General features: G+C 39.6%; 3 protein-coding genes across 9 annotated transcripts; 2 read left to right on the forward strand and 1 right to left on the reverse strand.

The window, feature by feature from the left end:
* Window positions 1–6: 6 nt before the first annotated feature.
* On the forward strand, window positions 7–5,191 carry LOC5509947 (N(4)-(Beta-N-acetylglucosaminyl)-L-asparaginase). Its single transcript, XM_032379004.2, has 11 exons — window positions 7–118; window positions 937–1,071; window positions 1,715–1,853; window positions 2,281–2,437; window positions 2,518–2,563; window positions 2,833–2,871; window positions 3,316–3,404; window positions 3,856–3,871; window positions 3,937–4,004; window positions 4,396–4,503; window positions 4,714–5,191. Exons 2-11 carry the CDS (start codon window positions 960–962, stop codon window positions 4,810–4,812), a joined length of 873 nt encoding a protein of 290 aa, XP_032234895.2. The 5' UTR covers window positions 7–118; window positions 937–959; the 3' UTR covers window positions 4,813–5,191.
* On the reverse strand, window positions 5,056–8,641 carry LOC5509943. The gene is made up of 3 exons (XM_001630366.3): window positions 7,016–8,641; window positions 5,931–6,074; window positions 5,056–5,836 (listed from the first exon to the last, which is right to left on the reverse strand). Exons 1-3 carry the CDS (start codon window positions 8,426–8,428, stop codon window positions 5,639–5,641), a joined length of 1,755 nt encoding a protein of 584 aa, XP_001630416.2. The 5' UTR covers window positions 8,429–8,641; the 3' UTR covers window positions 5,056–5,638.
* On the forward strand, window positions 8,639–27,563 carry LOC5509932 (structural maintenance of chromosomes protein 6). 7 transcript variants are annotated; one of them, XM_048732717.1, is made up of 27 exons: window positions 8,639–9,005; window positions 13,145–13,259; window positions 13,571–13,813; window positions 13,939–14,000; window positions 14,199–14,279; window positions 14,634–14,735; window positions 15,073–15,210; window positions 15,714–15,941; window positions 16,366–16,454; window positions 16,705–16,869; window positions 17,213–17,391; window positions 18,105–18,307; window positions 18,597–18,677; window positions 18,777–18,863; window positions 19,405–19,514; window positions 19,946–20,105; window positions 20,326–20,382; window positions 20,797–20,847; window positions 21,060–21,179; window positions 21,878–22,015; window positions 22,615–22,745; window positions 23,089–23,188; window positions 23,721–23,879; window positions 24,485–24,637; window positions 25,088–25,129; window positions 25,228–25,283; window positions 26,465–27,563. In XM_048732717.1, the coding sequence occupies exons 1-27, from the start codon at window positions 8,799–8,801 to the stop codon at window positions 26,577–26,579; spliced, it is 3,372 nt and encodes a 1,123-aa protein (XP_048588674.1). In that variant the 5' UTR covers window positions 8,639–8,798; the 3' UTR covers window positions 26,580–27,563. The 7 variants fall into 7 exon arrangements, with proteins under 7 accessions (XP_048588674.1, XP_048588675.1, XP_032234889.2 ...); XM_048732718.1 differs by lacking the exon at window positions 25,228–25,283 and adding an exon at window positions 25,620–25,675; XM_032378998.2 differs by lacking the exon at window positions 25,228–25,283 and having other exon boundaries at window positions 25,088–25,185.
* Window positions 27,564–27,893: the final 330 nt, after the last annotated feature.

Here is a 27,893-nt window from a genome sequence, read left to right on the forward strand (position 1 = left end):
GCCATGGGTCGCACAGTGACGAACCTTGTGATACATAGTTTGTTATTCCACTGCAGAGTCTAAGATTGCAAAAGTCTGCCATAATCAATTCAGAGTCACTAGGCAGGACTTGCTGAGGGTAGGTGTTTGCAGCATTGGGTCATAGAACACTTTTCTTATGCACCTAAGTCATTTGAAATCGCCATTTCTTTTGTCCCGGGAAGAGTGTGGTTAAGGTGGGAGCACTAAGAGAATCTGTCCCGAGGGATTTCGACTCTTGACTTTCAAAACAAAAAACAACAACCCAAGGGCATTAGAACATTGCACTTGTCTAATATGTCACGTACAGGCCCATACCCAGGGGGGTGACACACCCCCCACAACTGTCGAAAGTCCACTTTCGGTTCTCAATAGACATGCTTTTTGTAGACAAAACTATAAAGCATAAGCTAGGTCACTCTGGTATGTCACCAATCCATAAGTCAGACTTTTTAGTAGCCAAATCCGACAATTAACGTCCCTTGGAGATACTGCAAAGGCATAAAAAAGTCCCTTTTTGTTAGGGGTGGTCAGATTTTTATCAGAGAACTCCCCCCCTGGGAAAAATTAGGTCCATTTTCTTTATAAGGAAATCCTGGGTACGGGCCTGATGTAGTTGTACCATTTGCACCCCCAGGGCATTTGATTGCAGTTTTGTCCCAAGGGGATGGGGGCTTTTTCAGTGTTGTTCTGACCTCACCTAGGGCAATGGGGGTTGGGGTTTCAAATGACTAGTAAATGCAAGGAGCGCAACCCCCTCTATGGGAGAAAATAGTTGTTGAGTATCCTCTATTGGCGTTGCAACCCTAGTCGTCATGTTGCTCCCCCTCCCCCCGGAAAAAAATCCTGGATAGGGATCCGTCCACCCCCAACTGCCCTTACCGTACCACAGCATCCCCATAACTGCCCTTACCACAGGGAGCCCATTGTACCACAACAAGATGGCGGTCGTTGTTGGCACATGGGCTTTCAGTAACCAAGCTGTGAGGGTCATTGCCGACGAGCTGTTGAAAGGAAGAAATAGTCTAGATGCTTTAGAGAAAGGAATAAATGGTAAGGGAAGCTAGATACACTCATTAGATACACAGATTCCAAGATATCATTATTGGAGAATGGAAGCTTTTCACGGATTCAATCATACATGACTTACTTATAAGTACTTCATAGGAGAAACCATTTCAGAAGCATCAAACGGTCATATGTTCTGATGTTAAACTATTTATTGTACACATCGTAAATGACAAAGATGAGACGTTGACTATGGTTGTCAATGGCAGAAGCATGCACCTGGAATTCCAACATATTGAGAATTGATCATTCCAGTTTGACCCCCTCCCCCATTAACACTAATGATGGTAACATACTTGTATGTTACCATGTTTCCGCCTTAGGCGGGTTCGCCTTGCCTAATATCTGAAAAACCGTATATACCCCTCAAATTCCCCAGGGTCAAGAAGGTGACAAAGCAGACATCATCCTCATGCACCAGGGTCCATCCCTCTCATATATAATCCCAGAGGCAAGGGAGAGTGACCCCTCAGACTTTGCCCACCAAGCCAGAGTTGTTCCGTTAATCTTGAAATGAAATGTGAAAAGCTGAGAGATGTGAAAAGCTCCTCCTTGCCCCTGGGATATGAGAGGGGTGGACCCTGGCAAGCAAGGATGTTCTAACAACTTTTGACCACCTATACTCTAGATGTTGAAGATGACCCCTTGACTGGTCGCTATGTGGTTGGGCGTGGTGGGTACCCTAACTCTGAGGGTGTGGTGGAGTGTGATTCTGCCGTTATGTTAGGGGATCATTGCCAATTTGGTGCTGTGGCTGCTTTACAAGGGTGAGTTCTTTAAAAATCATTGTTGCCCCACTCTCTATACTCCTGGTACTCCATATTACTAAATAGAAGAAAAATATGGGTTGAAATTGACTATTTCTTTAGTTGCCCAAATATAATTTCTGCATGAAAAAAAATTGGGTATTTTTTTTAGGGATGGAAATTAGAGGAACTTCTAGCAATAACAGTTTTATACAGCTTTTTCTGTTGTGCTTTTGTATTTAGGATATGTTGTGGTTTGAAATGCTTCTTGGTTTGAAAATGTTAAAACCAGTTTGAAAAAAATTCAAACCAAGAAGCATTTCAAACCACAACAAATGTGGCATGGTTTGAATTTTTTTTCAAACTGGTTTTAACAATTTCAAACCAAGAAGCATTTCAAACCACAACAGATATTTCCTCATAGTCCATTCATTCTTTTTTATTGCAGAGTTGCGACACCTTTTTCTGTGGCTCGTCTGGTTCTTGAGCGATCACCTCACAGCATGCTTGTTGGCAGTGGTGCACGCACTTTTGCTGAACAAAATGGAGTAAAGATAGAGAGTGAGGAGTCCTTACAAACTCAAGAAAGCAAAGATGCTTATAAGGTGAGTATGGCAGATGATTATCTTCTGAGAAAAGATTACGATTACTGTCATGCTGTTAAACAAACTTTTTTCTTTTGTAGAAACACCAAGGACAAAAGCTGGCTAAAGAAGGTCATGATACATTAGGTAACAAATATCTTTTATTTAAATAAGTTTGTTTTACTTTATCTGGAAATCATGCACCAGGCCGGTTTGTGGCCAAGTTTATTTTAGGTTCCGCTTTGTTGCGATGCCCTGGATCCCTAATCCCTGGATGCCAGGCTATAGGGTCATGGTTTTTAGAAAAGAAGACCATCTGTATTTCAAGGAATAGCAAGAGTAGGGTGGACAGGGGGGAGATGTAATTTTTGTAAAGTTGGCTTAGAAGGGTAAAAACTTTTTTTTTTCAACTCCAGGTGTCTTAGTGCTTGACAGCAAAAGCCAGCTCCTTGCAGGTTAGTAATAATGCATGAAGAGGGGGGGGGAAGTCCTTCTAGTCACCCCTTTTTGAATTCAGGGGGGGAACCTTTCTACTAGGGGGCTGACCTTCTACTAGGGAAGGGATGGTTTTCCATCCTTTTAGGTAGAGTTATGGGTGCTCTTTGTTATTACCAGAAGAAACCTTCTAACACAGGTTTGTCAGTAGTGGAAAGCCATTCAAGTCACCTACTCATGAAGGGAATTTCCCTCATCCTCTTAGGGTGCCATATGAAATCACCAGGGAATTGCTTTTTAGCCTTCACAGGAATTTCTGGGGGGATTCACACTAGTAAGGGGGAGCATGTGCACTCTAATAATAATAATTAACAACAACAATAATAATAAATTGGGAAGCTAATAATAAATTGGAAAGCTTATCACTGTGTCCAGTGAAATTACCAGGAAATCCCTTCTTATAGGTGTGTCTAGTAGTGGAAAGCCATTCAAGTCACCTGGTCGTGTAGGGGATTCCCCTCTTCCTGGGTCTGGCCTGTTTGCAGATAATGAGGTGTGTTGATTATTGGAGACTTTAGTAAGAAAAAAACAATGATTCTATCCAGTCAATAGGTTTGAACACAACCACAAACTTGATACCCATCATACCCTGATCCTCTACAGAACTTTAGCAAATATATTACACATCATTATGAATAAAAATACCTCCCTTATCATTTAGCCCTTCATGTTTAAAAAAAAATTCTCCTTTTTCATTGGAATTAAGAAAATTAATCACCTTTTTCACTCCCAAAAAATTATAGCTTTCCAAATACAGAGTAATCCCCAAACACCCCTCAGCTGTCATGCTTGTATCTAGGTCCCCCTCTCTTGGTAGAAAACCTTGTTTTTAATAAAGGAAGAAAGGCAAAAATAGGGACGATGAGAAAGAGAGAGATAAATTATGAGATACAAAAGGAGCAAAAAAATTATAATAAACCAGATTCAATTTTTTTCTATTTCAGACTGGAGCAGCTGTAGGTTAGTGGAATTAAAAAAGGATGATTTCTGCTGTGCCATTCCTACTACTTTTATTTTCTTGTTAGCATCTGGAGATGGTGATTTTTTGCTTCGTTTTTGTCCAAGTTATCAAGCTGTACAGCTTATGAGCCAGGTATTCTACCATTTGTGCTTTTGATTTGACATTATTTAAAAATAGGGTAACCTATGTATTATAAAAGTAAGCAATATGAGTTTCACATATTCTTATATTCACACTGTAAGCGTTTTAATCACACTGTGTGGCTTGTGAAGCTCATGTTAATCACATAGGAGTTTTCTTGCATCTGAATTGGCTTACTTTCTGAAACTGTCGAGATGGCCATGGTAGTCAGCGGGAGGGGGCAGGGGGTTGAAGCAAGGGGCCAGGTACAATGTTCTTCTGTGAAGTGCATGATACTTCCTTATATTTTTAGTAAAATCTGTAAGATCCACCCTTGTGTATTGACACTGTACGTATTAACTGGATGTGCTGTTAAATTTTAGTATTTTTGGTTGATGCGCAGGGATACACTCCACAGGAGGCTTGTGAGCAAGTGGTCAGAGTTAGTCAAACCAAGGCAGGGACGCTATCTGAACCATTTGAAATGGCAGTTCTAGCGATTGATAAAGTGGTAAGCATGATGGGTCTGATATCTAAATCAAACCTTCGCAGAAGTGGACCCAAGGTTTTTTTCGCACCCCACAGTTAAAAAGTTGAAAAAAAAGTATAATGGAAGCTCAACCTACAAAATGCTCCTCTTTTTTACAGGGTTCCTCAGAACTTTAGCAATTTAGATTTGTTGTAATGTGTAAATTATTGATTAAAATTCGCTCTATTTTAGGGAAGGGTTGGTGCAGCATCCACAGTGGAGTTTCCATATACTGTGTGGAGGCAGCAAGATGATACTTTAGAAACTAAAATTTCTAGTTTTAAACTGTAGAATATTTTTACATCACAGTATAAAAACTTTAAAAAGAATTGTCTGCAATTAAAAATTGTAACTTTATATTTACATTTAGAACGATAAGGATATATTTAAAAGGCACAAATTTATACTATAATGGTGTTAAATTATGTCATTAATCGAGTGTACTTTGGAAAGGAGTAACTCCATAAAAATCCAAATAAGTTACATTGTCTATTACATAAACAACATATAAACCAAAATACCATTGAGTTTTTGATACAATAAAATAGGTTTTATAAATATGTGCATGTAAAGGAGCCTGATAATGACATAAACAAATACATGCATTAGATGAGACCTATTTGTACATATTCTATAAATTATTAAAATATATATGATAGCTTTTCCAAAACCTTGTTCTATGTCTTGAGCCAAGTCAATTAATTTATACATACTATCTGAGCCTCATTTGATGTTCTTATTTATACCTTTTCTACAAAAAAATATCGGGATATTAATTCAACATTATGTCCGTAGAAAGGATCCATGAAGTATTTTGATCCACATTACAATGATTATGAACTAGTTGCTTTTGTCTTACATTCTTTGTTCTGATAATGGGTGCTTTAATCTCTATTATCTTGTTCTTTTGTGTCAAGGTGGTGGGCATTGTCCTTTTGCCCAATTTAATTGAAGCAACTATGTCCCCATATCCACATTAAGCCACCAATGACACTTCTGATCAGTAGAAGATTTGCTTCTCAGATGTGCACCCAAGAATGTTTGTCCAAGGATGTACAGTATACACACTGCCTAGGGAGCATACCAGTACCTGTATCTAAGCTATATATTGTACAATCTAGTGCCTTATTTTTGCTGCTATGTCTTTTCTGATGACATCTACCTCATGTTTCTCCTTCTCATGCCGCAGTCTCAGTATCTCCACCAATGTAAGATCTCCGGTCTCAGCCAGACTTTGAGGCTGCTCTGTTCTGATGTAAGGTTGTCTGGGTGTCATTGTCTTAGGTTTGGGCACTGTTTTGGCATAGTTCATGGCCTGGAGAAGAAAGTGTAGCAATTATCAAATAATAATAATTGATAGAACAATTTCCATGTCAAATTTAACTAAAATAAAAATGTAGTTTACTCACAGCTTTACGCTTAGCCTCTGCTTGCTTGAGTCTTGCTGGGGTGGGGTTTAAGGGCGGGGCCTTTTTCTCCCAGTGTGGCTTGAGTGCTGCATGTTGGCTTCGCAGCATCTCGGCATATTCCTTCTGCTTATTTAACTTGTATAACTAAAATATCAATCAAAACCTTCTAAAAACATGTAATACAAATCAAGGGTGATACTTAACACCCTTAACCAAAATCATTGATGGAGAACTTGCGGAATGACCTGTTTTTGCTTGTACACATTTGATGTCTATGGTTCCAACATTGAAGGCTGTGATTGGTTGCACTATATATGACTATATGAGTATTGATCTTGGTAATTCCAGCCGTGGGGTTGTGGGCATGTTTATTTTTATTCAGAAAGGGTTAGGTCGGCTACTACAACTACCAGTTTGTATACCTTATTACACTTTATTTTCGTTTCACTTTAATTTCACGATTTTAAAAGATTCGCAAAAATAAAGTAACGCAAAAATTTGGATGTGTGAAAATTGAGTGAGTACACAAGAAGCCTTTGGGGGAATATTGGCCGTTTTATTTAGTCATCTTATGTACATAAAGTACAGTAAGGGGTTAAGTTGGACTATTGCTTTTTATGAAACTAAATTTAGCCCACACATCTTTCTGTTACAAATTGTTTAAGTTTTAATAATTACACAGCACATTTCAATTCCACTTGTTTTGCTTGATTTTATTATCCCAAAATCACGAATAAAGTGAAAAATTGCCACATCAAAATCGCGGAATTATGATGTTGTGAAAATTTTTTTTCTAAATGTGTAATAAGGTACAGTAGTTTGTTCAACAAATCTACCACAACAACCGACATGATGAAGGCCCATGTTTTAGGTGGAATAGCCAATTGTTTCAATACCAAAAGGTGTGATATTGGTCACATTACATATAGTGCTACCAGTAAGTCTAGTTGGTCACACTGGATGCTTCCTTTCCTTTAGAACAGACCACAAGTTATGACAAAAGGGCTTTTTCTTTGGTTCGAATTGTTAAGACAGAGGAAACCCTGGATTTTTTTTAATGCTTGTCAACAAATTATATTCCATACCTTTTGTTTGTACTCTTCGGAATCTGTATCTGGCCCTAGACTCCCCATCTGACTAGGCTGCTCATTCCTTATCTGTCGATACTCCTTTAACGTATAAGGTTTATAATCCACTGGTTGCCGAGGGCTTGTGAGCGAGTCTCCACCATTATTTCCAGACTCTGGTCCTTTACTATCCTTTATCATAGGTGATGTAGAGAGCTGTGGCTCTGACACAAATCTCCTTTGCATCAACGAACATTCTTGAAATCTTTGGGAATTATTAACAAATCTGGAATTTGGTAGTGATAAAGCTAGATCATCATGCTCAGCAAAAAATTCCACACGTTCAATAAGAGGCTGTCTAGCATAGTTTGGGCCGCCGGGTGGAGCTGATTGCGATGAGTAGGAGGTATAACCCTGAGTCATCACTGGATAGGCTCTATGGTACCCATTATATGGGTATGTTGCAGTACCTGCTAATGGCTGGTAGCTCTGTTGCCCATGGTTACTATACCTCAGGCCAAAATCACTATACGGTGTCTGGTAGGGCTGGTTTAAATACTGATACTGGGCATCAACCACACTGCCCCAGTAAGCATACTCCTGTGGCATGCTATAAGGGTTGTTATTCAGCCCATAGGTGTTCTCAGGGTTGTAATACGTACTCATATTACTGGCATATCCCCTGTACATGTTTGCATTGAGGTGAGTACCAGATGTGTTACTTAGTGCATTGCCAGTCCTTGAGTTAAATGATGATTCGAAGTAATCGTATTGCTCAGAAGTTTCTTCAAGAAGATTATTAGTAGTTGTGCTATGACCTCCTTTAAAATCCTTATCGTATTTTAATTTGACTTTTTGCTGAAATTTTGCAGCATAACTACCACCTTTAGTCCTCTTGCCGACCTCTTTATTCTTGTCGATAAAATTAACTTTAGGTGGGGAAGGCTCTGTTTTTGTTTTTGTTCCCAACTTCTGTGGGTTGGCACTTTTATTTTTGGCATTCGGTACCTCATTGGAAGTGCTTTGAACACTTTTGACACTTTGTCGAGATTTGATTGACTCGTGTTTAGAATTCACAGAGTTGATTGTTGATCGTTTGTCTTTAGCAGTAGAGTTTCGGTTAGCTTCTTCCTCATCTTGAAACGAATCTTTTACCTCGAATTCAAGCGAATCGTTCAAAGAGTCGCGCAAAAGCTCGTCCTCTCTGGAGATGTTATCATTCCCAAAAGGCTCTCCGTCCTCCATACTTAATATTTGCGCTGTGAGGGTGGTACGTTGATCATTTGCTTGGCTCTCCACGCCATTTTCGCCCGTGTTTCTAACAGTTTCAAGGGCGTCCTCGGGATCCAAAATGGCGGCGATTATTTCAGGTGGGGCGAATGTTTTCACTCGTCCCTCGTTTATTTTGCCCTTGTCGTCACTTCCATCCATTCACAATGCAGTTTATCACAAAATCAGCGAATAAGTTATAAAGAATGGGTTGATTTATGAGATTATGGTTGTAATTTGAGTATTTTGTTCCGCTTGAAATACAGCATAAACAAGTGTGCGAATCGTAACCATGGGTTCATCGAGGGGGAGGGGGAGGGGAGGAAATAACAGCTTGTGGTTTACCTGTGCTTTACCCATGGTGTTTTGCGCGCATTTAGCGCCATTTTCTGAAATCTGAGCCACGCAAAACAACAGACGAGCGTTTGTGGACTCATACAAACCTTTTTCTCCATCTTCCTACCCTTTCTCAGCTGTGGGCGTTCTAAAAAACCTAGTGCTGCTGGTTTAATCTGTATTATTTCCATTGGACATGGTGAATCGAAGGAAGCGAAACCGTACCATTCAAGAAGAAAGCGATTCAGATGCGAGCGGAGATGAAGGTGCGAGTTCTGAACCCAGCACAAGCCACGCGCAGAGCAGCAAGCGAAGCAAACCAGATACCGATGATGCTAATGATACGGACCTACAGGACTCAGATGACTTGGACTGCACACAGCCTGAACTTGCGACCAATAAGGTAAGGGTAGATATCTCGAGTATTTGAGTTCAAGGCCATGTTTGATGCGTGTTTGTTTACAATCAAACTTTGTTAATATCAAACTTTGATCCAAAGAGTGACATACCTGAGCTTGAAGCTTCCCTATTACGTCTATTTTCAGTTGAGGCTGGGCCGTTCTTATTTTTGGGACATTTTAGGCTGAATATGTTCTTAACGATGTTCTTAAAAAGTTTAGTGTATATAAGAACATAACAACCTCTGAATTAATAGAAACAGAATTACACTAATGATCAATAGCAATAATGATGCACTAGTCAATTGAAACCCCCACCCCCATGGTCCGGGAAAGGTTGGGGGATTAGACTTTGACCCTGTAAAAAACAGAGAAAAAACCCCACCCCCTCGGGACAAAACTGCAGTCAAATGCCCCTACCCCTCGGGATGCAAACTATAGGCAACTACCTGAGAACAAGTCATCTGAAATATGCCTTCATCTTTCAAAGCCAGTACACTTCAGCGAGTACATTTGTACTCATAACTATGAAGATAACAAATACCAACAAAAATGGAAATAAATTATCTTCATCTGGCATTAGTTATCAATCATGTTGGTTTTCGCAATTTTGCCATGCAGCTTGCCACACGCTGATACATGGAATTGCTTGTTACAGAAGAGAAATAGTCTCAAAGCATGACTTTTGTAAAGTACATTTGTAATGTTATTCATTTGTCCCCAAGCCCCCATGGTTGGGACAAGTCTTAGAGTCAAAAACTGTCAATTCCCCCACCCCCTCGGGACAGATTCTGTTCAAAAGTGCTCTAAACCCCCACGTAAACCCTACACTTCCCCGGGACCATGGGGGTGGGGGGTTCAAATGACTAGTGCATAAGGTTTTTACTATGAGTACATTTATATTATGCATTATAGAATGCATCAGGACTAAAAAGAAAAAAAAATCTGCTATCTTAGCCTCGGCATGTTCTTAGCTTGTTCTAAAAATTTGATTAAATCTCAAGCTGGATGTTCTTATAAATAAATGTATGTTAATTTTTTTTTAATTGACTTATGTAATGTTTCACCCACTGACATGTTATTTTTCATGACTGCATTAAATTTGGCCAGTTATCCAGTTATTAGAGACATTTAGCATCACATTTTCAGGATCAACCACAAACGGCAAACTGCAGTAAGCTATTACTGGTTTGCGGTTTGACATACTGGCAAAAATGTTGTTTAGCACATTTGGCCGGAAATGCAGCATTTTTGGGGAAAAAGTGCAAAATATGTGCTTGACTTTAACCATGGCCAAAAGTTTCAGTAATTGTGCAAATTGCCAAATGATTAAGAACACTAATTTATGGTCACAAACGTGAGCTTATAGAAAATTTGAGGGGAAAACTGCTGAGGTAAATCACTTACGGCTAGGTGGTGCTCCTGAGGTCGAAGCGCTAACTGCAGACTGCAAACTTGACCGAAGGCGTTGCCACAAGACACCCAGAGGTTTGACATTTGCCTATTCTCGGGGACCCAGGGTGTCGCAGAGATTGGGAACACAGGGAGCATGGCGCGAGAAAGAAACAGGCTGAAAGAGGCCCTGGGCAACTGCTCTGTAAAACCCATTTCTAAAAACTAAATCAAACTAGCTCTCTGATTGGTCTCATTTTATAATTAAATTAAAATGAGACCAATCAGTGCGATCCTTGTGAATTTGAAAAGCAGACAGACCTCACGCACAGAAACACTTCAAAAACACCTAAATAACAAAGCCTGCTCGGTTTGGTAAAAGTCTCACCATCAGATTTAGCCTGGAGTCTGCAAAGGGTTGCGCGAGCAAGTAGAAACTTGAGCACAATATCCAATCATGTCTTTTCCCGCTCTGCTCCATTATGAAATAGCAGGTAATATCCCTTCTGCGTACATTGGAAAATGCCCTAACACCGATAGGCTTATCGAAGAGTGGACCACTGACTTCCGAATTATTTTTGGGACCGCAGTTCTTGTTAAAATTAACGATTTTGTGCATCTTTGCATACGAAATATAACGCAGAAACGTCGTAAACAGAGATCAACTCTAAACTGGAAAAAAAAACTTATTAAGTGGAAACATCTTAGGGTCCTGACCCTGTACGCAGTTCTGCTCAAGGTTAAACCAATCAGCTATCGAGCTATGATTTGGGGTTTGCATGGCGCAGATCTGCGCTGTTTGAGCCGATCAGACGCTATAGATCTTGGTCACATCAAGGAGGTGTTGACATACAACAACCAGTCTACTCTGTATGACATAAATATCTGGTTATTACATGTCAACAGAGGTCAAAGCCTTTGTTAATTCTCAAACAAAAGGTAAAACAAAACCTCTGAAAGTCTGAACGAAAACACCTTCTTTGACTAAATACAATAAGCTAAAAAGGAGCAACATTATTTCCACAGGTCTTCTTTTATTATTATAGTTTCTCAAATTGATACTTTTTCTGTTTGATATGTGTATTATTTTTAGCTTACTTGAAGGGTGCTAATATGGCGGGATTGTTTTGGCGCGTTAAGAACAGTGTCCTCAAATACTGGAACATCCTTAGTGTATCTCCTCGTTAGAGTTAATCGATTAACTCCAATATAATGCCTTCCTTATTTTCGGAGTTTATGATATTTCTTTAAATACCTTGTATCCCAGAAGAGTCCTTGCGTTATTTTCCAATTTCAACTGGAAGCTTGGCAAGCCTTAATCGGCCACGGCCGACTTGTTACTTTGCTTTCTTTGTAAATGCGCATGCAACCATACAAATATCCATCTTTGGTTGCTTAACAATAAATTCGGAATGATCAAGCCGGCTATAACGCGAGGCAACGCTAGTTGGAGTGCTTATCATTGCAAGTGGTCACAAGACACAAAGCGCAGTCCTGCGCTTGCATTAGCCAATAATGATACAATTATTCACTTCCTTTAGCGCAGGACTGCTCATGTATCAGCGAATCCCGTATTTAGCGTAACATCGAAATATATTGATTAAAACATATTGATTAAAAATAAACGTGTCACTATATCCAGAGTACTTTCAATTATCTGTTAAGTACTCGCTTATTTTGAGAAATTTCGGGCTTAATTATTGTATTTAGTCGAAGGAAGGTGTTTTCGTTCAGACTTTCAGAGGTTTTGTTTTACCTTTCGTTTGAGAATTAACAAAGGCTTTGACCTCTGTTGACATGTAATAACCAGATATTTATGTCATACAGAGTAGTCTGGTTGTTGTATGTCAACACCTCCTTGATGTGACCGAGATCTATAACATCTGATTTGCTCAAACCGCGCAGATCTGCGCCATGCAAACCCCAAATCATAGCTCGATAGCTGATTGGTTTAACCTTGAGCAGAACTGCGTACGGGGTCAGGACCCTAAGATGTTTCCACTTAATAAGTTTTTTTTCCAGTTTAGAGTTGATCTCTGTTCGTAGTACTTCTAGTCTGTGACGATAGGCTCATATACTCATTTAGAATGCGTTTGATTTCTCGATCGGAATTATTTTGTACATCAAAGGTTAATTAAATAAAGAGTTCAAGTAAAATCACTCAAACTTGACTCAACCCTTGAAGTATCTAGAATAATTTAAGCCTTTCCATAGAATTTTCCCAATATTATTTGTTATGTTTAGCGCATAGTTTTTCTTTTCCCTCTTGATATGTAAATTTCGAGACTGTTTTTACAGGCGCTAATTGGAAAAAGGCACCAGGTCTAGTCAGGCGACTAATTGGATTAGAAACGCGCGCTCCCTGTGTGCCCGATCTCCGCGACGCCCTGGGTCCCCGAGGATGACATTTGCCGTTTCCGGAAAAAACGCGGTGCTAAATGTCTCTAATGACTGTTTTTACTAAGAGGCCAATATCTACAGTAAGGCCAAAACATATGGTGGGAAAGAATTGTGATGTTTAACTGGGTAAATGCAAAATACTACCTGTTGCTTTGCATACTATACATATAAGTAAAATAAAGTTTGCGGTATTCTACAGTCAATAGATTTTGGCTTTGTTACATTTCTTCAAAAATTCTAGACTTAAGAGGGTTGTCTGTTTTCTGTCGGACTTTCTTGGTTAACTACATGCTTTTGATCAGAATGGTGTTTATCAAAGAACCAAGTTGTCATGGAATATTTCCATTCATAGGATGAGGCGGAAGTCGGGATCATTGAGAAAGTCACCCTGGTCAACTTCATGTGTCACACCATGCTAGAGGTTCCACTGGGTCCAAATGTTAACTTCATCATTGGCCGTAATGGAAGTAAGTTCAACCTAGTTTATAGCGCAAGGGGTATTCTCTTATATTCATTATATAGGGCATAAATTTCAAGCCTCATTGTCCTGAAGAGGGGTTTCATTTTTAAAACATGAATTGCTAAAAAGAAAAATTAAACTTCTGTGGCTGAGAGGATTTAGCTTTTCTGAGATCTATTGTCCTTTGCTTATAAAAAAAAACCCTTACTTTTCTGGGTAGTAGTAGTTAGCACCTTAGGGGCGGGCATTATTAGAAGCTGGGTGCTAAAACAAGCTAGATTGTTTTTCGAACTGTAATACCTTGTTGATGAATTTTAGGTGGAAAAAGTGCCATCATGACAGCCTTAGTGGTAGGCCTAGGGGGCAAAGCTACAGTCACAAGCCGAGGAAGCTCACTGAAGGGGTTCATCAAAGAACATTGCCATTATGCACTTATTTCTATCAAGCTTAGAAATCGTGGCTTAGATGCTTATTGTAAGGACAAATATGGCCCTTCGATAACAGTGGAGCGACGCATTAATAGTGATGGAAGTGGTTCTTACAAGCTGAAATCTCACTCTGGTAAGAAGTCCCTACTTGTGAGTTGGCTCTACCACTCCACATTTTTTATTGTGCCTGTTTTTTTTTTTTTAAGTTTAGGAAATTGTTTAATGTTTTTGATTATCTTAAAATGTTTTTTTTTGTAGGCAAAACAGTTTCCACTAAGAAAGAAGAGCTGAATCACATCTTGGATCAATTCAACATTCAGGTGTCTAATTTCCTCTCCATTGTAAACCCAAGTTCTAAGGTGTACAAGCCATAGGGTGTAAAAGTGGAAGGATGTGCAAGTAGATAGGGAGTACATGTAATGGGGCGCAGTGTACATGTTACATAAGGCTGTACACTTTGTTGTGTGTTTAAAGTAGTAGGGTCATAAGTCTAAGGTTTGCTAAATGTATCTATTCAGGTGGATAACCCTATTTCTGTCTTGAACCAAGACACCAGTAGGAACTTCCTTAACTCTTCTGACCCCAAAGACAAATACAAGGTAATTAAAGGTCTCAGATCAATAAAATCAAGCAAACCAAGTGAAATACAAATGTGTTTTAATCATCAAAACTGTAACAAAAACATGAGTGGGCTGAATTTATTAATTTTTTAAATAACGAAATTCACGAAATTTAAGTGACACGAAAATTAAGTGTAATAAGGTAGTTATTAATGTCAACAATGTCAAGTGAATCATTCTCATTACCACAACCATGCCAGACTAGAAGCTATTCCTTAGTTAGACAACTAAGGTTTTTCCTCTTCAGGCTTACTCTTTATAGCTTTTATCTGTACTTTTACAAGGAGATGCTTTGGAGAAAACCCAGATGTGTAAATGTCATCCTTTTGTCAGTTCTTCTTGAAGGCGACTCAACTTGAGCAGATCAGTGACGATTACCAGATGGTACTCACACATCAAGAGGTTATCAATGACATGTTGGAGAAAAAGGCAAAGGTTAGTGAACTTGTGATTATAATCATCTGATTAGAGTGGCATAACTCAACTTGTGAATATATTCAACTGATAAGGGGGCATTATTCAACTCTAAAAGATCATCTGATAAGAGTGAGTTGTATGACCAAGTACTCCCATTAACCCCATCAGACAACCTAATAATCGAAAAGAAATACAAAGAGGACTGAAATGTTTCAAGTGATCCCTTCGGACATATGATCCTCAACTCTAAAGGTGATGTTACGGCCCATGCTTGTATCAGGTGACCCTAATTACAAGAATGCAAACCTTATGATCACTTTAATCAAATTCTAATGCTAATGTTTATTGTGTCCAGATGATCCCGATAACTGAGAAGGAAGTGAAGATCCTTGAGAACAAGTACAACGACCTGAAGCAGCTGAGAACAATGAAGGACCAGGTGGAAGAGTTGAAGAAGGAGAGGGCATGGGCAGAGGTCATTGAATATGAGAAAGTGAGTGAGCTACTGTCCAACTCTACCTGCTGTATAGGAGTGGCATGAGATAATAGGGAGTGGCATGGGATAATAGGAAGTGTCATATGGTAATTGGGAGTGGCATGCAATAATAGGGACTGGCATGCAATAATAGGTTGTGGCACAGGATAATAGGGAGTGGCATGCTATAATAGGTGATTAAGTCTCTTTCCACTTTAACCTATATTAAGGGATTAAAATAAAAGGCTGCTGATCCATGATAACTTTTTCAATGTCAGTGCTTACACACTCACTCCTGGAGCAGTTTGCACAGTGCTCTTGTTGGTCAGGTCAAATTTAGATGTATATAGGATTAGTATATAGGATTGAAGATTAGGTAATATGCCTGGCTATGTAGTAAATAATTTTGAATAAGCATTTAAAAATTTATATTTAAGTTATCTTTGGTATTTATTTTTCAAATAGTCCCATATGTCTCATTTGTGATTGATGATCTTAGCATTGGTTATTTTTACTTGCAGAGACTTGGTCCCTTAGAACGAGAAGTGAAATCCAAGCAAGACAAACTGCCAAGGTATGAGGCAAAGGTTGAAGAATGCAATGCAGAAGTCCTTAGACTGGAATCCGAATCGCAGGCCATTGAAGCTGAGATTGAAACTGTCCTTAAAGAGGCAAGGGAGGCGCAACCAGAACAGACAGAGATTGAGGCAGAGCTCAAGGATATTAAGATTGCCCTCCGAAAGAAAGAGGTACTTGTTATTGCTGTCCTTTATCTTTTGTTCTTTACTGTAATTTTCCAACCTTGACAACGACAACAAGGCAGACTAATCAGGGTTCAAAATGGCAGCCGGCTGAAAGCAATAGTGGGCTGTTTTCTGTTCTTTGTCAGCTCTTTTTCTGTATCCCCTTCTCATATTTCTAGTATGCAGGCTTTTTTTCCACCAAATCAACCAAGCTGGCAAAAATCTAGCAGATTTAAAAAAAATTATTTTGAAAATGTGTATGTTAGTAGAAAAAAAAATGCCACTTCCTCACATTATGTAGACCAAAGTGTTTGTTTGAGAGATTGAGAGAGCAGGTTCAATGACATGACTACTCAGGTTTTATTATCCCTGAATACCTAGCACACCTACTTTATAATAAACTGCTACCTTTATTTCCTTTATTTATTAGTCTGAAGTTCGTAAAGCCAGACAAAGCCTCAGATCTGCTGAACAGGACATGAGTGACCTCACAGAAAGGATCAGTGAGATCAAGCAATCGTAAGTTCACTAGACAAGGCCCGGGTATGCAGTTTAGTTCCACTAAAAATCAAGTAATAACAAGTGTATTGTGTTTGAGCTGTTTGTATTGGGCTATAACTTTACATGCGTAATGCTGGCTAAAGCTTGAGTGTAGTGGCCCCGGCAATGCTTATGTTTAAGCTTTCTGTATGGGGCTATAATATTACATGTGTGATGCTGGGTAATGCTTAGATTGAAGGTTTCCATTTTCTTGATTATTTGATTACAGTGCACTCCATGACCGAGAAGCTGAGAGACGGCAAAGAGAGGAAACTTTGGCAAAGAAGAGAGAGGATCATCAAGCTGGTCAGAACCAGCTCAATATCACCAGTCACCACAAGGATCAGCTAAACCAGGCATTGAGTCGGGCAAAAGAAAACAGCTACTCTCTCAAGTAGGCAATATTTCCCATTTTGTTATTGATACTTTGGGAATTATAAGCTTTGCAAGAAACATTTTATACATTTTAAACATTTTATAAAGATAGATTAGTGGGTCTGATGCTAAACCCCTGAAACCCTTTACCAAGCTATGTAAACCATATTTTAATAAAATATTTTTATTAAAATAACCTGGGCACGTAAACCCCACTCAGAACCCATGCGGAATCCACACCAAATCCATGCTGGAAAATGTTAAAATACTTTCAGTCTGTAGTCTATGCACCAAGTGATAGGGTTGAGGATGAGGAATTATTCAGATCTAAACTTTGGTTGCACATTGTTGTTGTTTGCTAGAACGGATGTGAATGATGCCAAACGTGCTGTTGATGCCACCCAGAGGAACTTGACAAACCTTCAGAGCAGCACCAGGGATAAGTTGAGACTGTTTGGTCCATGGATGCCAGACCTTGTCAATCACATTCAGCAAGCTGCAAGGAGAACTCGCTTTCACAGATTGCCTGTGGGGCCGATAGGTAACACATTTTTGGGGGTTAATTTTCGATCAAAACTATACCACAGGAAATTTGTTTCAAAATAACTCCTTAGACCAAGGTAATAATATTTTTGGTGATTTTTTTTTTTTTGCTATCTAAATTATCCCCTGATATCTGATCACAGGGAGCAACAAAAACTTATTTTTGTATAACATCTGTGCTAGTTACAATATAGAGCTTAATATAGAGTTAATGTTCACAGGTCTTAATATGTTTTTGTACCCTCTCATCTGGGAGCAAGATTAAAGAAGGACCCGCAGTTTAAAAGGCACGGACCTAGTCCAAGTCATCATTCCCGATGATGCTTGACGGTGAGCTTTTTGGGAGTGATTTTCTATGGCAACAAGGACAAAAATTGTGATTGAAAATAAAATTCTCGTTTGAAATGAAAATAACGAAACCTCAACATTTTTTTTGCCTCAAAATCGCTCAATTCTCTATTTCTTAACTGTCCAGTCTCCAGAGAGGATTAAAAAATTAGTTATCTTTGCACTATTGATGTTTAAGACAGTATTTCGAGCTTACTCATATTTCTTTTGCTTCTTTTTATCGAGCTTTGCACTCCACAAAGTCTAGCCAATATGACAACTTGGACCAGGCGCGCGCACCTTTTATACTGCAGGTCCTTGTTCAAGCTCTGTTGGACCATGCCATAAAACCCTGGGCAAGATCTTATACTTGGATCTTTACAGGTGCTCATCTCAAATTGAAGAATCAGAAATGGGCGTTGGCTGTGGAGAGCTGCATTAAGGGTTTGGCAATAGCGTTCTGTTGTACTGATAGTCACGATGAGCAGATCCTGCGACAGATTATGAAGCAGGTGTGCCCACCAAACAGTATCCCACAGATCATCATCAGCAGGTTCCAGGACAGAGTTCATGACGTCTCAAGAAACGTGAGTGTTTGTATTACCCATGGTGGGGGGTGTAGAGGGGAAGGCATGTTATAGCCTGTTTTCTTATCTTTTTACCAGATGAGGTTGAAAACATGAGCACTAGATCTTGAAGTAGAAAATCACACCCTGAATTTTGTAGCTTAATTGGAGACCTTAGAATGAAATGCTAATATATAAGCAATATATTCTACTAATACATATACAGTGAACAACGCAACCCCAGGTTTATTTTGTTATGTACTTGATATTTTCTCTTATGTAAAGAGTTGTTTCTTTTGTGTTTTTTTAGAAGCCTCGCTGTAAGTACACTACAGTATTGGATGAGCTGGTAGTTGATGACCCTGTAGCGACAAACTGCTTGATTGATCAGGTTGGTTATCTGCACCAATTTTGTTTAGGATTATATCATTTTGGTTCTACTTATAATAAGATTACAAAGGTCATAGTTCTGGTTCTGTTCCTATCATAGCTCAGTGTGGAGTCTGTTCTTCTGGTTGAAGACCCCAAGGAAGCACGTGACGTCATGTTCTTTCATACTCCCCAAGGGGCAGGCATGGTAACAACATCCATATGTTAGACTAAAACATCCATATGGTTAGATTAGAACATCGATAATATAATAACATTATAATAAGATAAACAAAACCCATATGGTAAGACCAACAATACCCATATGGTAAGACTATAATCCTCTATATGGTAAGATAAGCAACACCCTTCTACAAATAAGGACAAGTTACTAGCCAAGGGGCAGCCATGGTAAAGCGAACAACACATATTTTAATACAAGCAATACCCTTCTACATTTAATCACAAGTCCTTGGGCAAGGAGTGGGAATTGTAAGACAAACAACACCCATCTTCATTTAATGACAAGTTGCTGGCATGGCATGGTTATGACAAAACCCTAAGCTAAAAAATCAAACACAGTTTACCATGACTTTCCCTTAGTTTTTGAAAAAGTAACTTGTTCTCTTCTGCCTGGTATTCCCTGGTGCTCAGGCTTCTTATTGCCTTTAGTAAATTCAATGCCATGTTTATTTATCTTGCCTGGGCGCAGTATTCCCTCAAATTGATTGAGTCCTGGTTTGTTTTAGGCTTATGCTATCAATGGTGACCAAGTGATAGGGGGACGATCAGCCAAGTACTACTCTGCAACAAGTTCTAGTGCACATTTCTTGCAACAGGACATTGAACAGGAAATCAGGTACCATTGATAGCCATTACAGTTGTTACTATTAGTTTTAGGGACAATCACATTAACATTCTGTTTTGATATCAGTTATGATCCTTAATGATAAAGTACATCCTTGTGTCTTGTTTTGAAGAAAATTGTCATATTTGAAAAAGAAATTATAGAGTAGCAAAATGCTTTAAACATTTTCTGTGCAAGTGTCTACAAACCGTTTATCTAAAACTGCTTGCAATTAGAATATGATTTCAGAAACTGGTCAGACATTTGTATCTTTGAATCATAAGCCTTGATTCCTGTCAAAGTAATCAAGGCATATAGTGTTTAGTTTTTGTATTAGGGGTGGCACTTCTTAATGGCGCCTTTTCATAAGATGCTGCAGGGAACTATTAAAAAGGGAATACACATTGTTTTATGTCAATAAAGTGATGCTTGATGCTCCACAGACGTCTTGAGAGAGATCTGAATAACAAAAGGCAGCAGCATCAGCAGTTACAAGACGAACTACGTCAGCAAGAGGCCAACATTGCTGAAAACAAGAGAGAGCTTGTCAGAACTACCAACAAAGCTATGCGAGAGCAGGAGGTTGTCAATCGGCTATTGGAGGTTAGTGAAGATAGGTAAAGTAGCGTCACTAACCAAACAATCTGACCAGGAGGGAGGAGGCACTGTGATTTTGTAGGAGGGAAGGGAGTATGCTAATAATAATAATAGTACATTTATTTGTAAAGCGCTAAAACTATGGATACATATTCTTATACATGTATAAGAAAACAAGGTAATCTTTTGATTTTTTTTTTCTCATTTACCTCATTTAACTTCACAGGAAATCAAAGAGCTTGAAAATTTTGAAGAAGAAGAGCTTCCAGATGTAACAACTCTGGTATGTGTGCTACTGATAATGTTGATGCTATTGTTTGGAATGGTGATAATAATTATATACCACTATCAGCGTTTTCTAATTTTTTCTTCATCATACCCGAAGGAAAACCCAAAGTTTTTTTTTTTTTAGGGAATTGTTTTAACCCTGCTAATCACCTTCTTAGCAAAATATAGTTTTTACTTACAGTGCAATGTACACTATTGTGGTCTCCTTGACAGTTTTGAGAAAAAACCAAAGCAGATACTAGAAATATGCTATTTTATTGGAGGGAACTTCATCAGCTGTCAGCAATTTAAACTGTGATTCCAACATGCAAATCACACTTAAATAGACATTTGTAATGGTTGTGCATGTTGGTCAATACTTATTTCCCCTCTCATTTTGTCCTCATATTGGCATATGTCCATTTTCTAGGAAGAGGAGGTTGTGAATATCACTCAACAGATTGCAGAGCTGAAAGAACAGGTACTCTCAAGGTTTTTGCTGCTTCTGATAATAGTCACCCTAGAAATTTGTTATTCGAAAAAGTCCCACGTAAACTTGCAGGAATTTGTACTTACTACGCTTTTGCTCGCCCTAATCTTGAAAACAAGCCTTGTCCCTAACTCTAGGAGTTATCATAGGCTTTTTTAGACCATCTAGAAAAATGATAGCCATTGATTTGTTTCCCTATGTAGAAAACGAAACTAGAAGAGGAGTTTGAAGCCATCAAAGAGAAGCACCAGAAGCAGGAGCTAAAGAAGCAGAGATTCAAGGAGAAGATGGAGGTGCTCCTGAGGAAGCATGAGCCACTCACGGTACATCAGTTTGTTTGTTTGTCTGTTTGTTTGTTTGTGTGTTTGTTTGTTTGTTTGTTTGTTCTAAGAGACATGTTACACTTATACATTGCTTTACACATTACAAGACAAACAGAAGAAAGTGTAAAAAAAATTGTAAGGATAAGTTTATTACTATTTATGTTGTCTTCTCTGTTATGTGAACTATTGCCAAAGCTTCCCTTGAGGTAAAGTGCTCTTGGTTCCATCAATCAAATTTAACCCATTGACCCTTGATCTGGCGTTTTTCCAGTACATTCCTTATCGTTGCAAGGAAGGCACATTTTTCTGACTAACTGGAAAATAGGTTCTGTTTGTTGAATGAGATAACGACATAAGCGCCAAAAACTAGGTGTTGATAGATCTTATCCATCACATCCAGTGAATATCTCTTGCTTCGGGAAAAACCATACCTGAACCCCCATTGTCCTCATATGCCGGGCTTTTGGTTATTATACATTTACAGGAGAACGAAAGTAGTGAAGCTAGCCCTGGGTCCAACCCGTTTTTATAAAGTACCGTTTCTGATGCAAATGCATGCAAATGAATAAAGAGCAATGGAACTTGTCCATTTACATGCTTTTGAACGGCAAATGAAAAACGGTGTTTTCCTTAGGCAAGAGAGTTCTCTGGTTGGTACTTAACTTGAACTGCATTCTGTCTCGTTTTACCTCTGATAGAAAAAGCAAGAAGAGACAATGGTGGAGATCCTGACAGCAAAGAATAACAGAAAGCACTACTCAGATAAGGTGCAGGAAAACAAGGACGCGATCAGCAAAGCTGAGAAAGCGGTGGTGGAAATGACGCGGAAAATAGAGGTACTGGCATTAATAATAAAATATTCTTTTAGTGCGGAGTAACCTCAGTCAAACGACATGGCAATAGACATAAATAATACACCGCTATATCAAGAGGGCTTGTTTTCCATATACTTATTTTACGCGAAACATGGTAAATTTACTTGAAGAATTTCAATCTTTGTTATCATTGTTATTGTTGTACATTTAAAAATGTAACGTTGTGCTTGCAAGATACAACTTCAAAGCAGCAATCCCATGAATGAAGTCATATACTTTATTGACGATATTTTATAGAAACCCCATCAGTTACTTGAATGGCTTCCTTGTGTCGATATTGTGCGGGAGCGGCAAGGTTGGCCTTCTTTAACCTCCCGTGTTCTCCACCACTAATTAGTTGATTCCCGGCTTTCCTATTTCAGGTTACTATAAACTTCCTTATCACATGGAACACTGCACTGTTACAGGATCGATTCACTCGCAAGTGAAGCACTTCAGTGTTTCCATATGAGTCCTCTTTTATTTGGATTTTATTTTATAATGATTCAAGTGGATCAGAGTTGGAAGACTGTCTGTTCCTTTGCTTCATAAGGATGACGTGACTGTGTTGTTTGTGTCAGAGCACTTCTGCAATGGCCGCTCAGTATTGCGGCAGTCCCGATAAGATAGAGACAAAGAAAACCGTAAAATCCTTGGAGTCCGAGATTCTGCAGAAAGAAAAGTGTATCAGGACAGAGGAACAGAAGAAAAAGTGAGTCATCGCATGTAACCTTGCGACGTGCGCCACCGTTACAAAGTTAACCATACAACGTTTGCTATCGGGGCCACCATGACAAGGTTGGATCCTTGCTCACACTTGATATTTTGCTAGAATGACAAAATGGCGGCTGACAGACTCAAAGCTTCTAGGTATCCGTATTTTGAAGCGCACCAAAGCATTATTTTGCCCACTGATTGGCTGGTGAGGTTTATGGAAATAAGATAAACCGCTTTTCGTATTTTTATTTGCTGACGTCCTCGGTATTGTGCGGGAGTGTAAAATGGCGGGGCGGATGACCTCCTTTAATAATCATGATAATTTGTTCTTCTCGCAGCCACGGCACGCACGATCAGATAACAAAACAATACTTCGACGCTTTGAAAGAGCTGGAACACATCAAAGATTCTTTGAAGAACCTCAGACGCTTCAACAAGGTAGCTAATTATATATAATATTATATTAAATATAAAAAAAAATAACTACGATACTTTGATTTGGCTTTCCGTAGCACGGAAATGTGAATAAAGCAGTGAGTGAAACAGAACAACGTAAAATGTCCAGTACAGTGTAAACGTTATGTGTATCATGTGCAATGTATTATTCAAAGTGTTTAGCACAAATTTCCACGTTAGGACGGTTTTTAACATTCTGCAAAATCTTCCCGATGGTTTCCAACACTGCTATATCGCCTTCTGACTCATTGGTCAGCACTGAAATAGTTTTCAATCACGCTACCTCTCCGCAAGGCACTAATCAATAAATAAGTAATAAAAAAACATCTATGAAACCCCGTTAGTTTGAATGACGGAAGCCAGAGAGCGGTTAAGCAGTTGGAAGTTATTACCGAGAATTCGCGCAGTATACTGAAAGAAGACAGTAAAGGACAGCTATTAACTCCCCGTTCAACCAGTTGATTTCCCTGGTTCCAAACCCAGTAATTATATTTTTATTTTATTATTCTTTCAGCGTTTAACAAACATGATGAAGAAAAGAACACAAGCATATCAAGATTACCGGGGTTTCATCGCCATCCGTGCTGCCTTCTTCTTTTCGATGATGCTCTCGCAGCGTGGTTACCAGGGCAAGATGAAGTTTGACCACAAGAACGAGGCCTTATACCTTCAGGTGATAACGCCTTTTTTATTACTTCACCAAGACAGAGGTGCCTTACTTTGCCTTTGAGCCCAGTGCATAAACCCATGGAGATTTTCAGGTCAGCCTAGGATTATTTGAGAAGCGTGGCTCTCGGTCATTTCGAATAAGGTCGTAAAGCAGGAGGTCCCGTCTCTCACTGCACTTCACTCACTTAAATGAGGTGCTGGCTTGCTGTGCCATATTTCGTGACACAGTCGTCGTGCTTAAATACATGTTTATTCGTGACTAGGTGAACATTTAAACGGTATTTAAAAAAAAGGGAGTCATGCCAAGCACTTGATCATGGCATGACAGAAGTGATGCTCCCTAGTGTGGCCATCTTGACAGTCTTTAGAAGTAAACCAATTGAAACCTGACCCGAGAAACGTACTATCTATTCTGATTGACATGAGCTTCCCTAGCCAACCAGCCAGGCTAATAAATGCTCGAGTGCAAATCAGAGAATGATGGAATTATCCTGGTGTTGGTCAATCAAAACTTTGATTCTATATATTGGCGGGCCACGGTAGCAAGCGCGCGTCTCACTATAAAACATGCTTTACGAAGACCTAGTACTTATGGGGTTGTTTTTCTAGGTGAATGTAGAGCAGGGCAAAGGGCGTAATGCCAAAGACACTCGTTCGTTATCTGGTGGCGAGAGATCCTTCTCTACTGTATCGTTCATCATGGCTTTGTGGGAAGCCATGGAGTCGCCGTTTAGATGTCTCGATGAATTTGACGTATTCATGGTAAACAAATGTCATAAAAAGTAAAATTAGCCCATTTATAGTTAATGCACGTGTAATGACAGCTCAGGGTCATACCGGCTTTCCAGAGTTTACTACATTTTTGTTTACATCAGGAAAAAAAAACTAAATGATCAAATTTTAAAGGCGTTTCTGTGACATTTTAGTGCATTAAAGGAAAATAATAAATATAGCTCCCTAATAATTTGATCCCAGCCTCTACAGCTGTCATTGTTATGGGAAGAAAGGTCTGCATCATAAGGCGATTTAAACTTTTTTTTAGTCGTAAAACAGGCATTCTTAGCGGGTTTCCTGTTGTGGATAGTCATAATTTTGACGTCATAGGAAACCCTGCCTGTTCCGAACCCAGCTCTTCCTCGTGGGTTTCTCTGTACACAGGAAACTCGGTAAGAATGCCAGGGAGTAGGATGTCTAATGCATTTCTCGTCTTAGGACATGGTGAACCGCCGCATTAGCATGCAGATGATGCTGAAGGTAGCGAAAGAACAGCTACAGCGACAGTTCATTCTTCTCACACCACAAGACATGAGGTAGGTATGGGGGCTATGTTGGGTTCAAGGTGATAGCTGAAGGTAGCGAAAGAACAGCTACAGCGACAGTTCATTCTTCTCACACCACAAGACATGAGGTAGGTATAGGGGCTATGTTGGGTTCAAGGTGACAGCTGAAGGTAGCGAAAGAACAGCTACAGCGACAGTTCATTCTTCTCACACCACAAGACATGAGGTAGGTATAGGGGCTATGTTGGGTTCAAGGTGACAGCTGAAGGTAGCGAAAGAACAGCTACAGCGACAGTTCATTCTTCTCACATCACAAGACATGAGGTAGATATGGGGGTTATGTTGGGTTCAAGGTGACAGCTGAAGGTAGCGAAAGAACAGCTACAGCGACAGTTCATTCTGCTCACACCACAAGACATGAGGTAGGTATGGGGCCTATGCTGGGTTCAAGGTGATAGCTGAAGGTAGCGAAAGAACAGCTACAGCGACAGTTCATTCTTCTCACACCACAAGACATGAGGTAGGTATAGGGGCTATGTTGGGTTCAAGGTGACAGCTGAAGGTAGCGAAAGAACAGCTACAGCGACAGTTCATTCTTCTCACACCACAAGACATGAGGTAGGTATGGGGGCTATGTTGGGTTCAAGGTGATAGCTGAAGGTAGCGAAAGAACAGCTACAGCGACAGTTCATTCTTCTCACACCACAAGACATAAGGAAGATATGGGGGCTATGTTGGGTTTCAGGTGACAGCTGAAGGTAGCGAAGGAACAGCGACAGTTCATTCTTCTCAAATCAAAGGACATGAGGTAGGTATGGGGGCTAAGTTGGGTTTATGGTTCGATTAAGGTAACAGCTGAAGGTAGCGAAGGAACAGCGACAGTTCATTCTTCTAACAACACAGGGCGTAAGGTAGTTATTGGGGTTATGTTGGGTTTAAGGTAACAGCTGAAAGTAGCGAAGGAACAGCGACAGCACACCACACCACAACATGAGGTAGATATGGGGGTATGTTGGGTCCGTTAAATGTTATTTCAGCAGCCACAGGATATGAGATAGGTATCAGGGGAGATTGGGTTTTAGGAAACGGCTAAAGGTAGTGAAAAAACAGCTACAGGGTTTTATCCCACACCACAGGACGTGAGTTAGGTATAGGAGTTTGTTGGATTCAAAGTGACTTTTTCCATGGAATGTAAGACACGCCTTAACAATTTGTTGTCGTCCATGTGTTGGCTCATAAAGCTATTTTGCATCTTATTTAGCTGTTTTCCTCGAAGATTAGCTCAAGGGCTCTTTCTTTCCGTTTTTAGTGCCATCGGTGGCGGGCCAACTGTAAAGATCTTCAAGCTAAGGGACCCTGAGCGCGGCCAGACCATTTTACCCTTCCAACCTGTGGGACAGATTAACGACGACGAGGACCGATAGAAATACGTTAAAAAGGATAACAAATGCGTTGATAACCACCAGCATCAACAAAACCATCACCTCATCTCTGAACACTAATTATCATTAACATTATCATTACATTTAATCGTCATCACAATCATATCCACATTGCTGTTAATTCCGGCACGTTCATCGCCATTCTCATCGCGGATTCCGCCATTTTGAAATGTTGTTAATTCCAAGAAGACTTCCAAGTAGTGAAAGGACATGTATTGGATCAAGGGCGAGAGCCCGGAATTTGATAAACAACGCTGATCACTTTGGAAGAATTAAAGTACGGTGACTCTTTGGGGAGGTGACTCTTTGGGGAGTCACCCGACGCTTATCATCAGCGATATCAATTCACTGATCAAAAATACCCTTGACAGCTTGGCACAGTTAAGCCGCATGCGTTCGTTTTCAAGACAATGAATGCATCTCAGATTATTTGTTACTGTTGAAAATGATTTTAATCCAGATGATCTCTGTCAAGAGGAACAATTTCCGGAAACATATTGTCTCCTCATCTATCGCGGAAAACTCGACTTATTGTGGACAACGATTAATGTTGGCCAGGAGTGATTGTATTGCCTCCAGGTGGGAGAGGAGACGGCTGCAAACGGGAACACGCTCTCGCAAGATGGACGACGGCTATAGGAGTTTTCCTATCGATCGTTTTGAACTATTCGTTTTGAAATAGAAACTTAATTTTGAAAATCAAATTTATAAAATGTGAAATCAGTTGTGTGGCAAATTCTATCGTCTCTAAATCCACTATAATGAAGAGGCAGCTATAGTACTCTCCCCTAACATTTACCGCCCCTCCGTAATAAGTCTGATACCCGCCATTTTGTCATCCTAGCAAAATACCAAGTGTGAAAAAGCATACATTTCCATCGGCTTATTTGAGAAAGTTAAAGTTGCTGTGATATGTTCTATTGAGCTTGGTTAAACGAAGCATAAAATTTTGTTCTTAGATGGTAATTTTTTTAATGATTTGTCTTTCTATATTGGTTGAAAGCATAACAAAGGTGTGGCTGACTGAGATCCCTTAAACTCATCCCGGACTCGCATCCTAGTCCCAGTCGCTTTTATTAGGTTCCCTGTACACGTATAGAGGGAGGGGAGAGTTTCCTGTGCTATTACACTTTCAAAAATCCACAAAAGAAAACTCTGACAGAATCCCTAAATTGCAACGATGAAATACACGATAGTTCCAATTGTCAATGATTTAAGGCTGCCCTGCCCTACCTGTTCTTTTTAAAGACTGTCTTTTTTAAGACTATTAAAATAGACGTAAGCTTGGCTGAGTCG

This window comes from Nematostella vectensis, chromosome 9 (assembly GCF_932526225.1).
Source record: "Nematostella vectensis chromosome 9, jaNemVect1.1, whole genome shotgun sequence".
Lineage (NCBI taxonomy): Eukaryota > Metazoa > Cnidaria > Anthozoa > Actiniaria > Edwardsiidae > Nematostella > Nematostella vectensis.

Coding starts and splice junctions, on each gene's coding strand:
- LOC5509947 (XM_032379004.2), top strand. CDS start 960: ATGGCGGTCGTTGTTGGCACATGGGCTTTCAGTAACCAAGCTGTGAGG. Junction 1,072..1,714: donor TTTAGAGAAAGGAATAAATG/GTAAGGGAAGCT, acceptor CCTATACTCTAG/ATGTTGAAGATGACCCCTTG. Junction 2,438..2,517: donor AAAGCAAAGATGCTTATAAG/GTGAGTATGGCA, acceptor TTTCTTTTGTAG/AAACACCAAGGACAAAAGCT.
- LOC5509943 (XM_001630366.3), bottom strand. CDS start 8,428: ATGGATGGAAGTGACGACAAGGGCAAAATAAACGAGGGACGAGTGAAA. Junction 6,075..7,015: donor CCGAAGAGTACAAACAAAAG/GTATGGAATATA, acceptor TTGATATTTTAG/TTATACAAGTTAAATAAGCA. Junction 5,837..5,930: donor CAGAGGCTAAGCGTAAAGCT/GTGAGTAAACTA, acceptor TTTCTTCTCCAG/GCCATGAACTATGCCAAAAC.
- LOC5509932 (XM_032378998.2), top strand. CDS start 8,799: ATGGTGAATCGAAGGAAGCGAAACCGTACCATTCAAGAAGAAAGCGAT. Junction 9,006..13,144: donor CTGAACTTGCGACCAATAAG/GTAAGGGTAGAT, acceptor TTCCATTCATAG/GATGAGGCGGAAGTCGGGAT. Junction 19,515..19,945: donor GACATTGAACAGGAAATCAG/GTACCATTGATA, acceptor GATGCTCCACAG/ACGTCTTGAGAGAGATCTGA.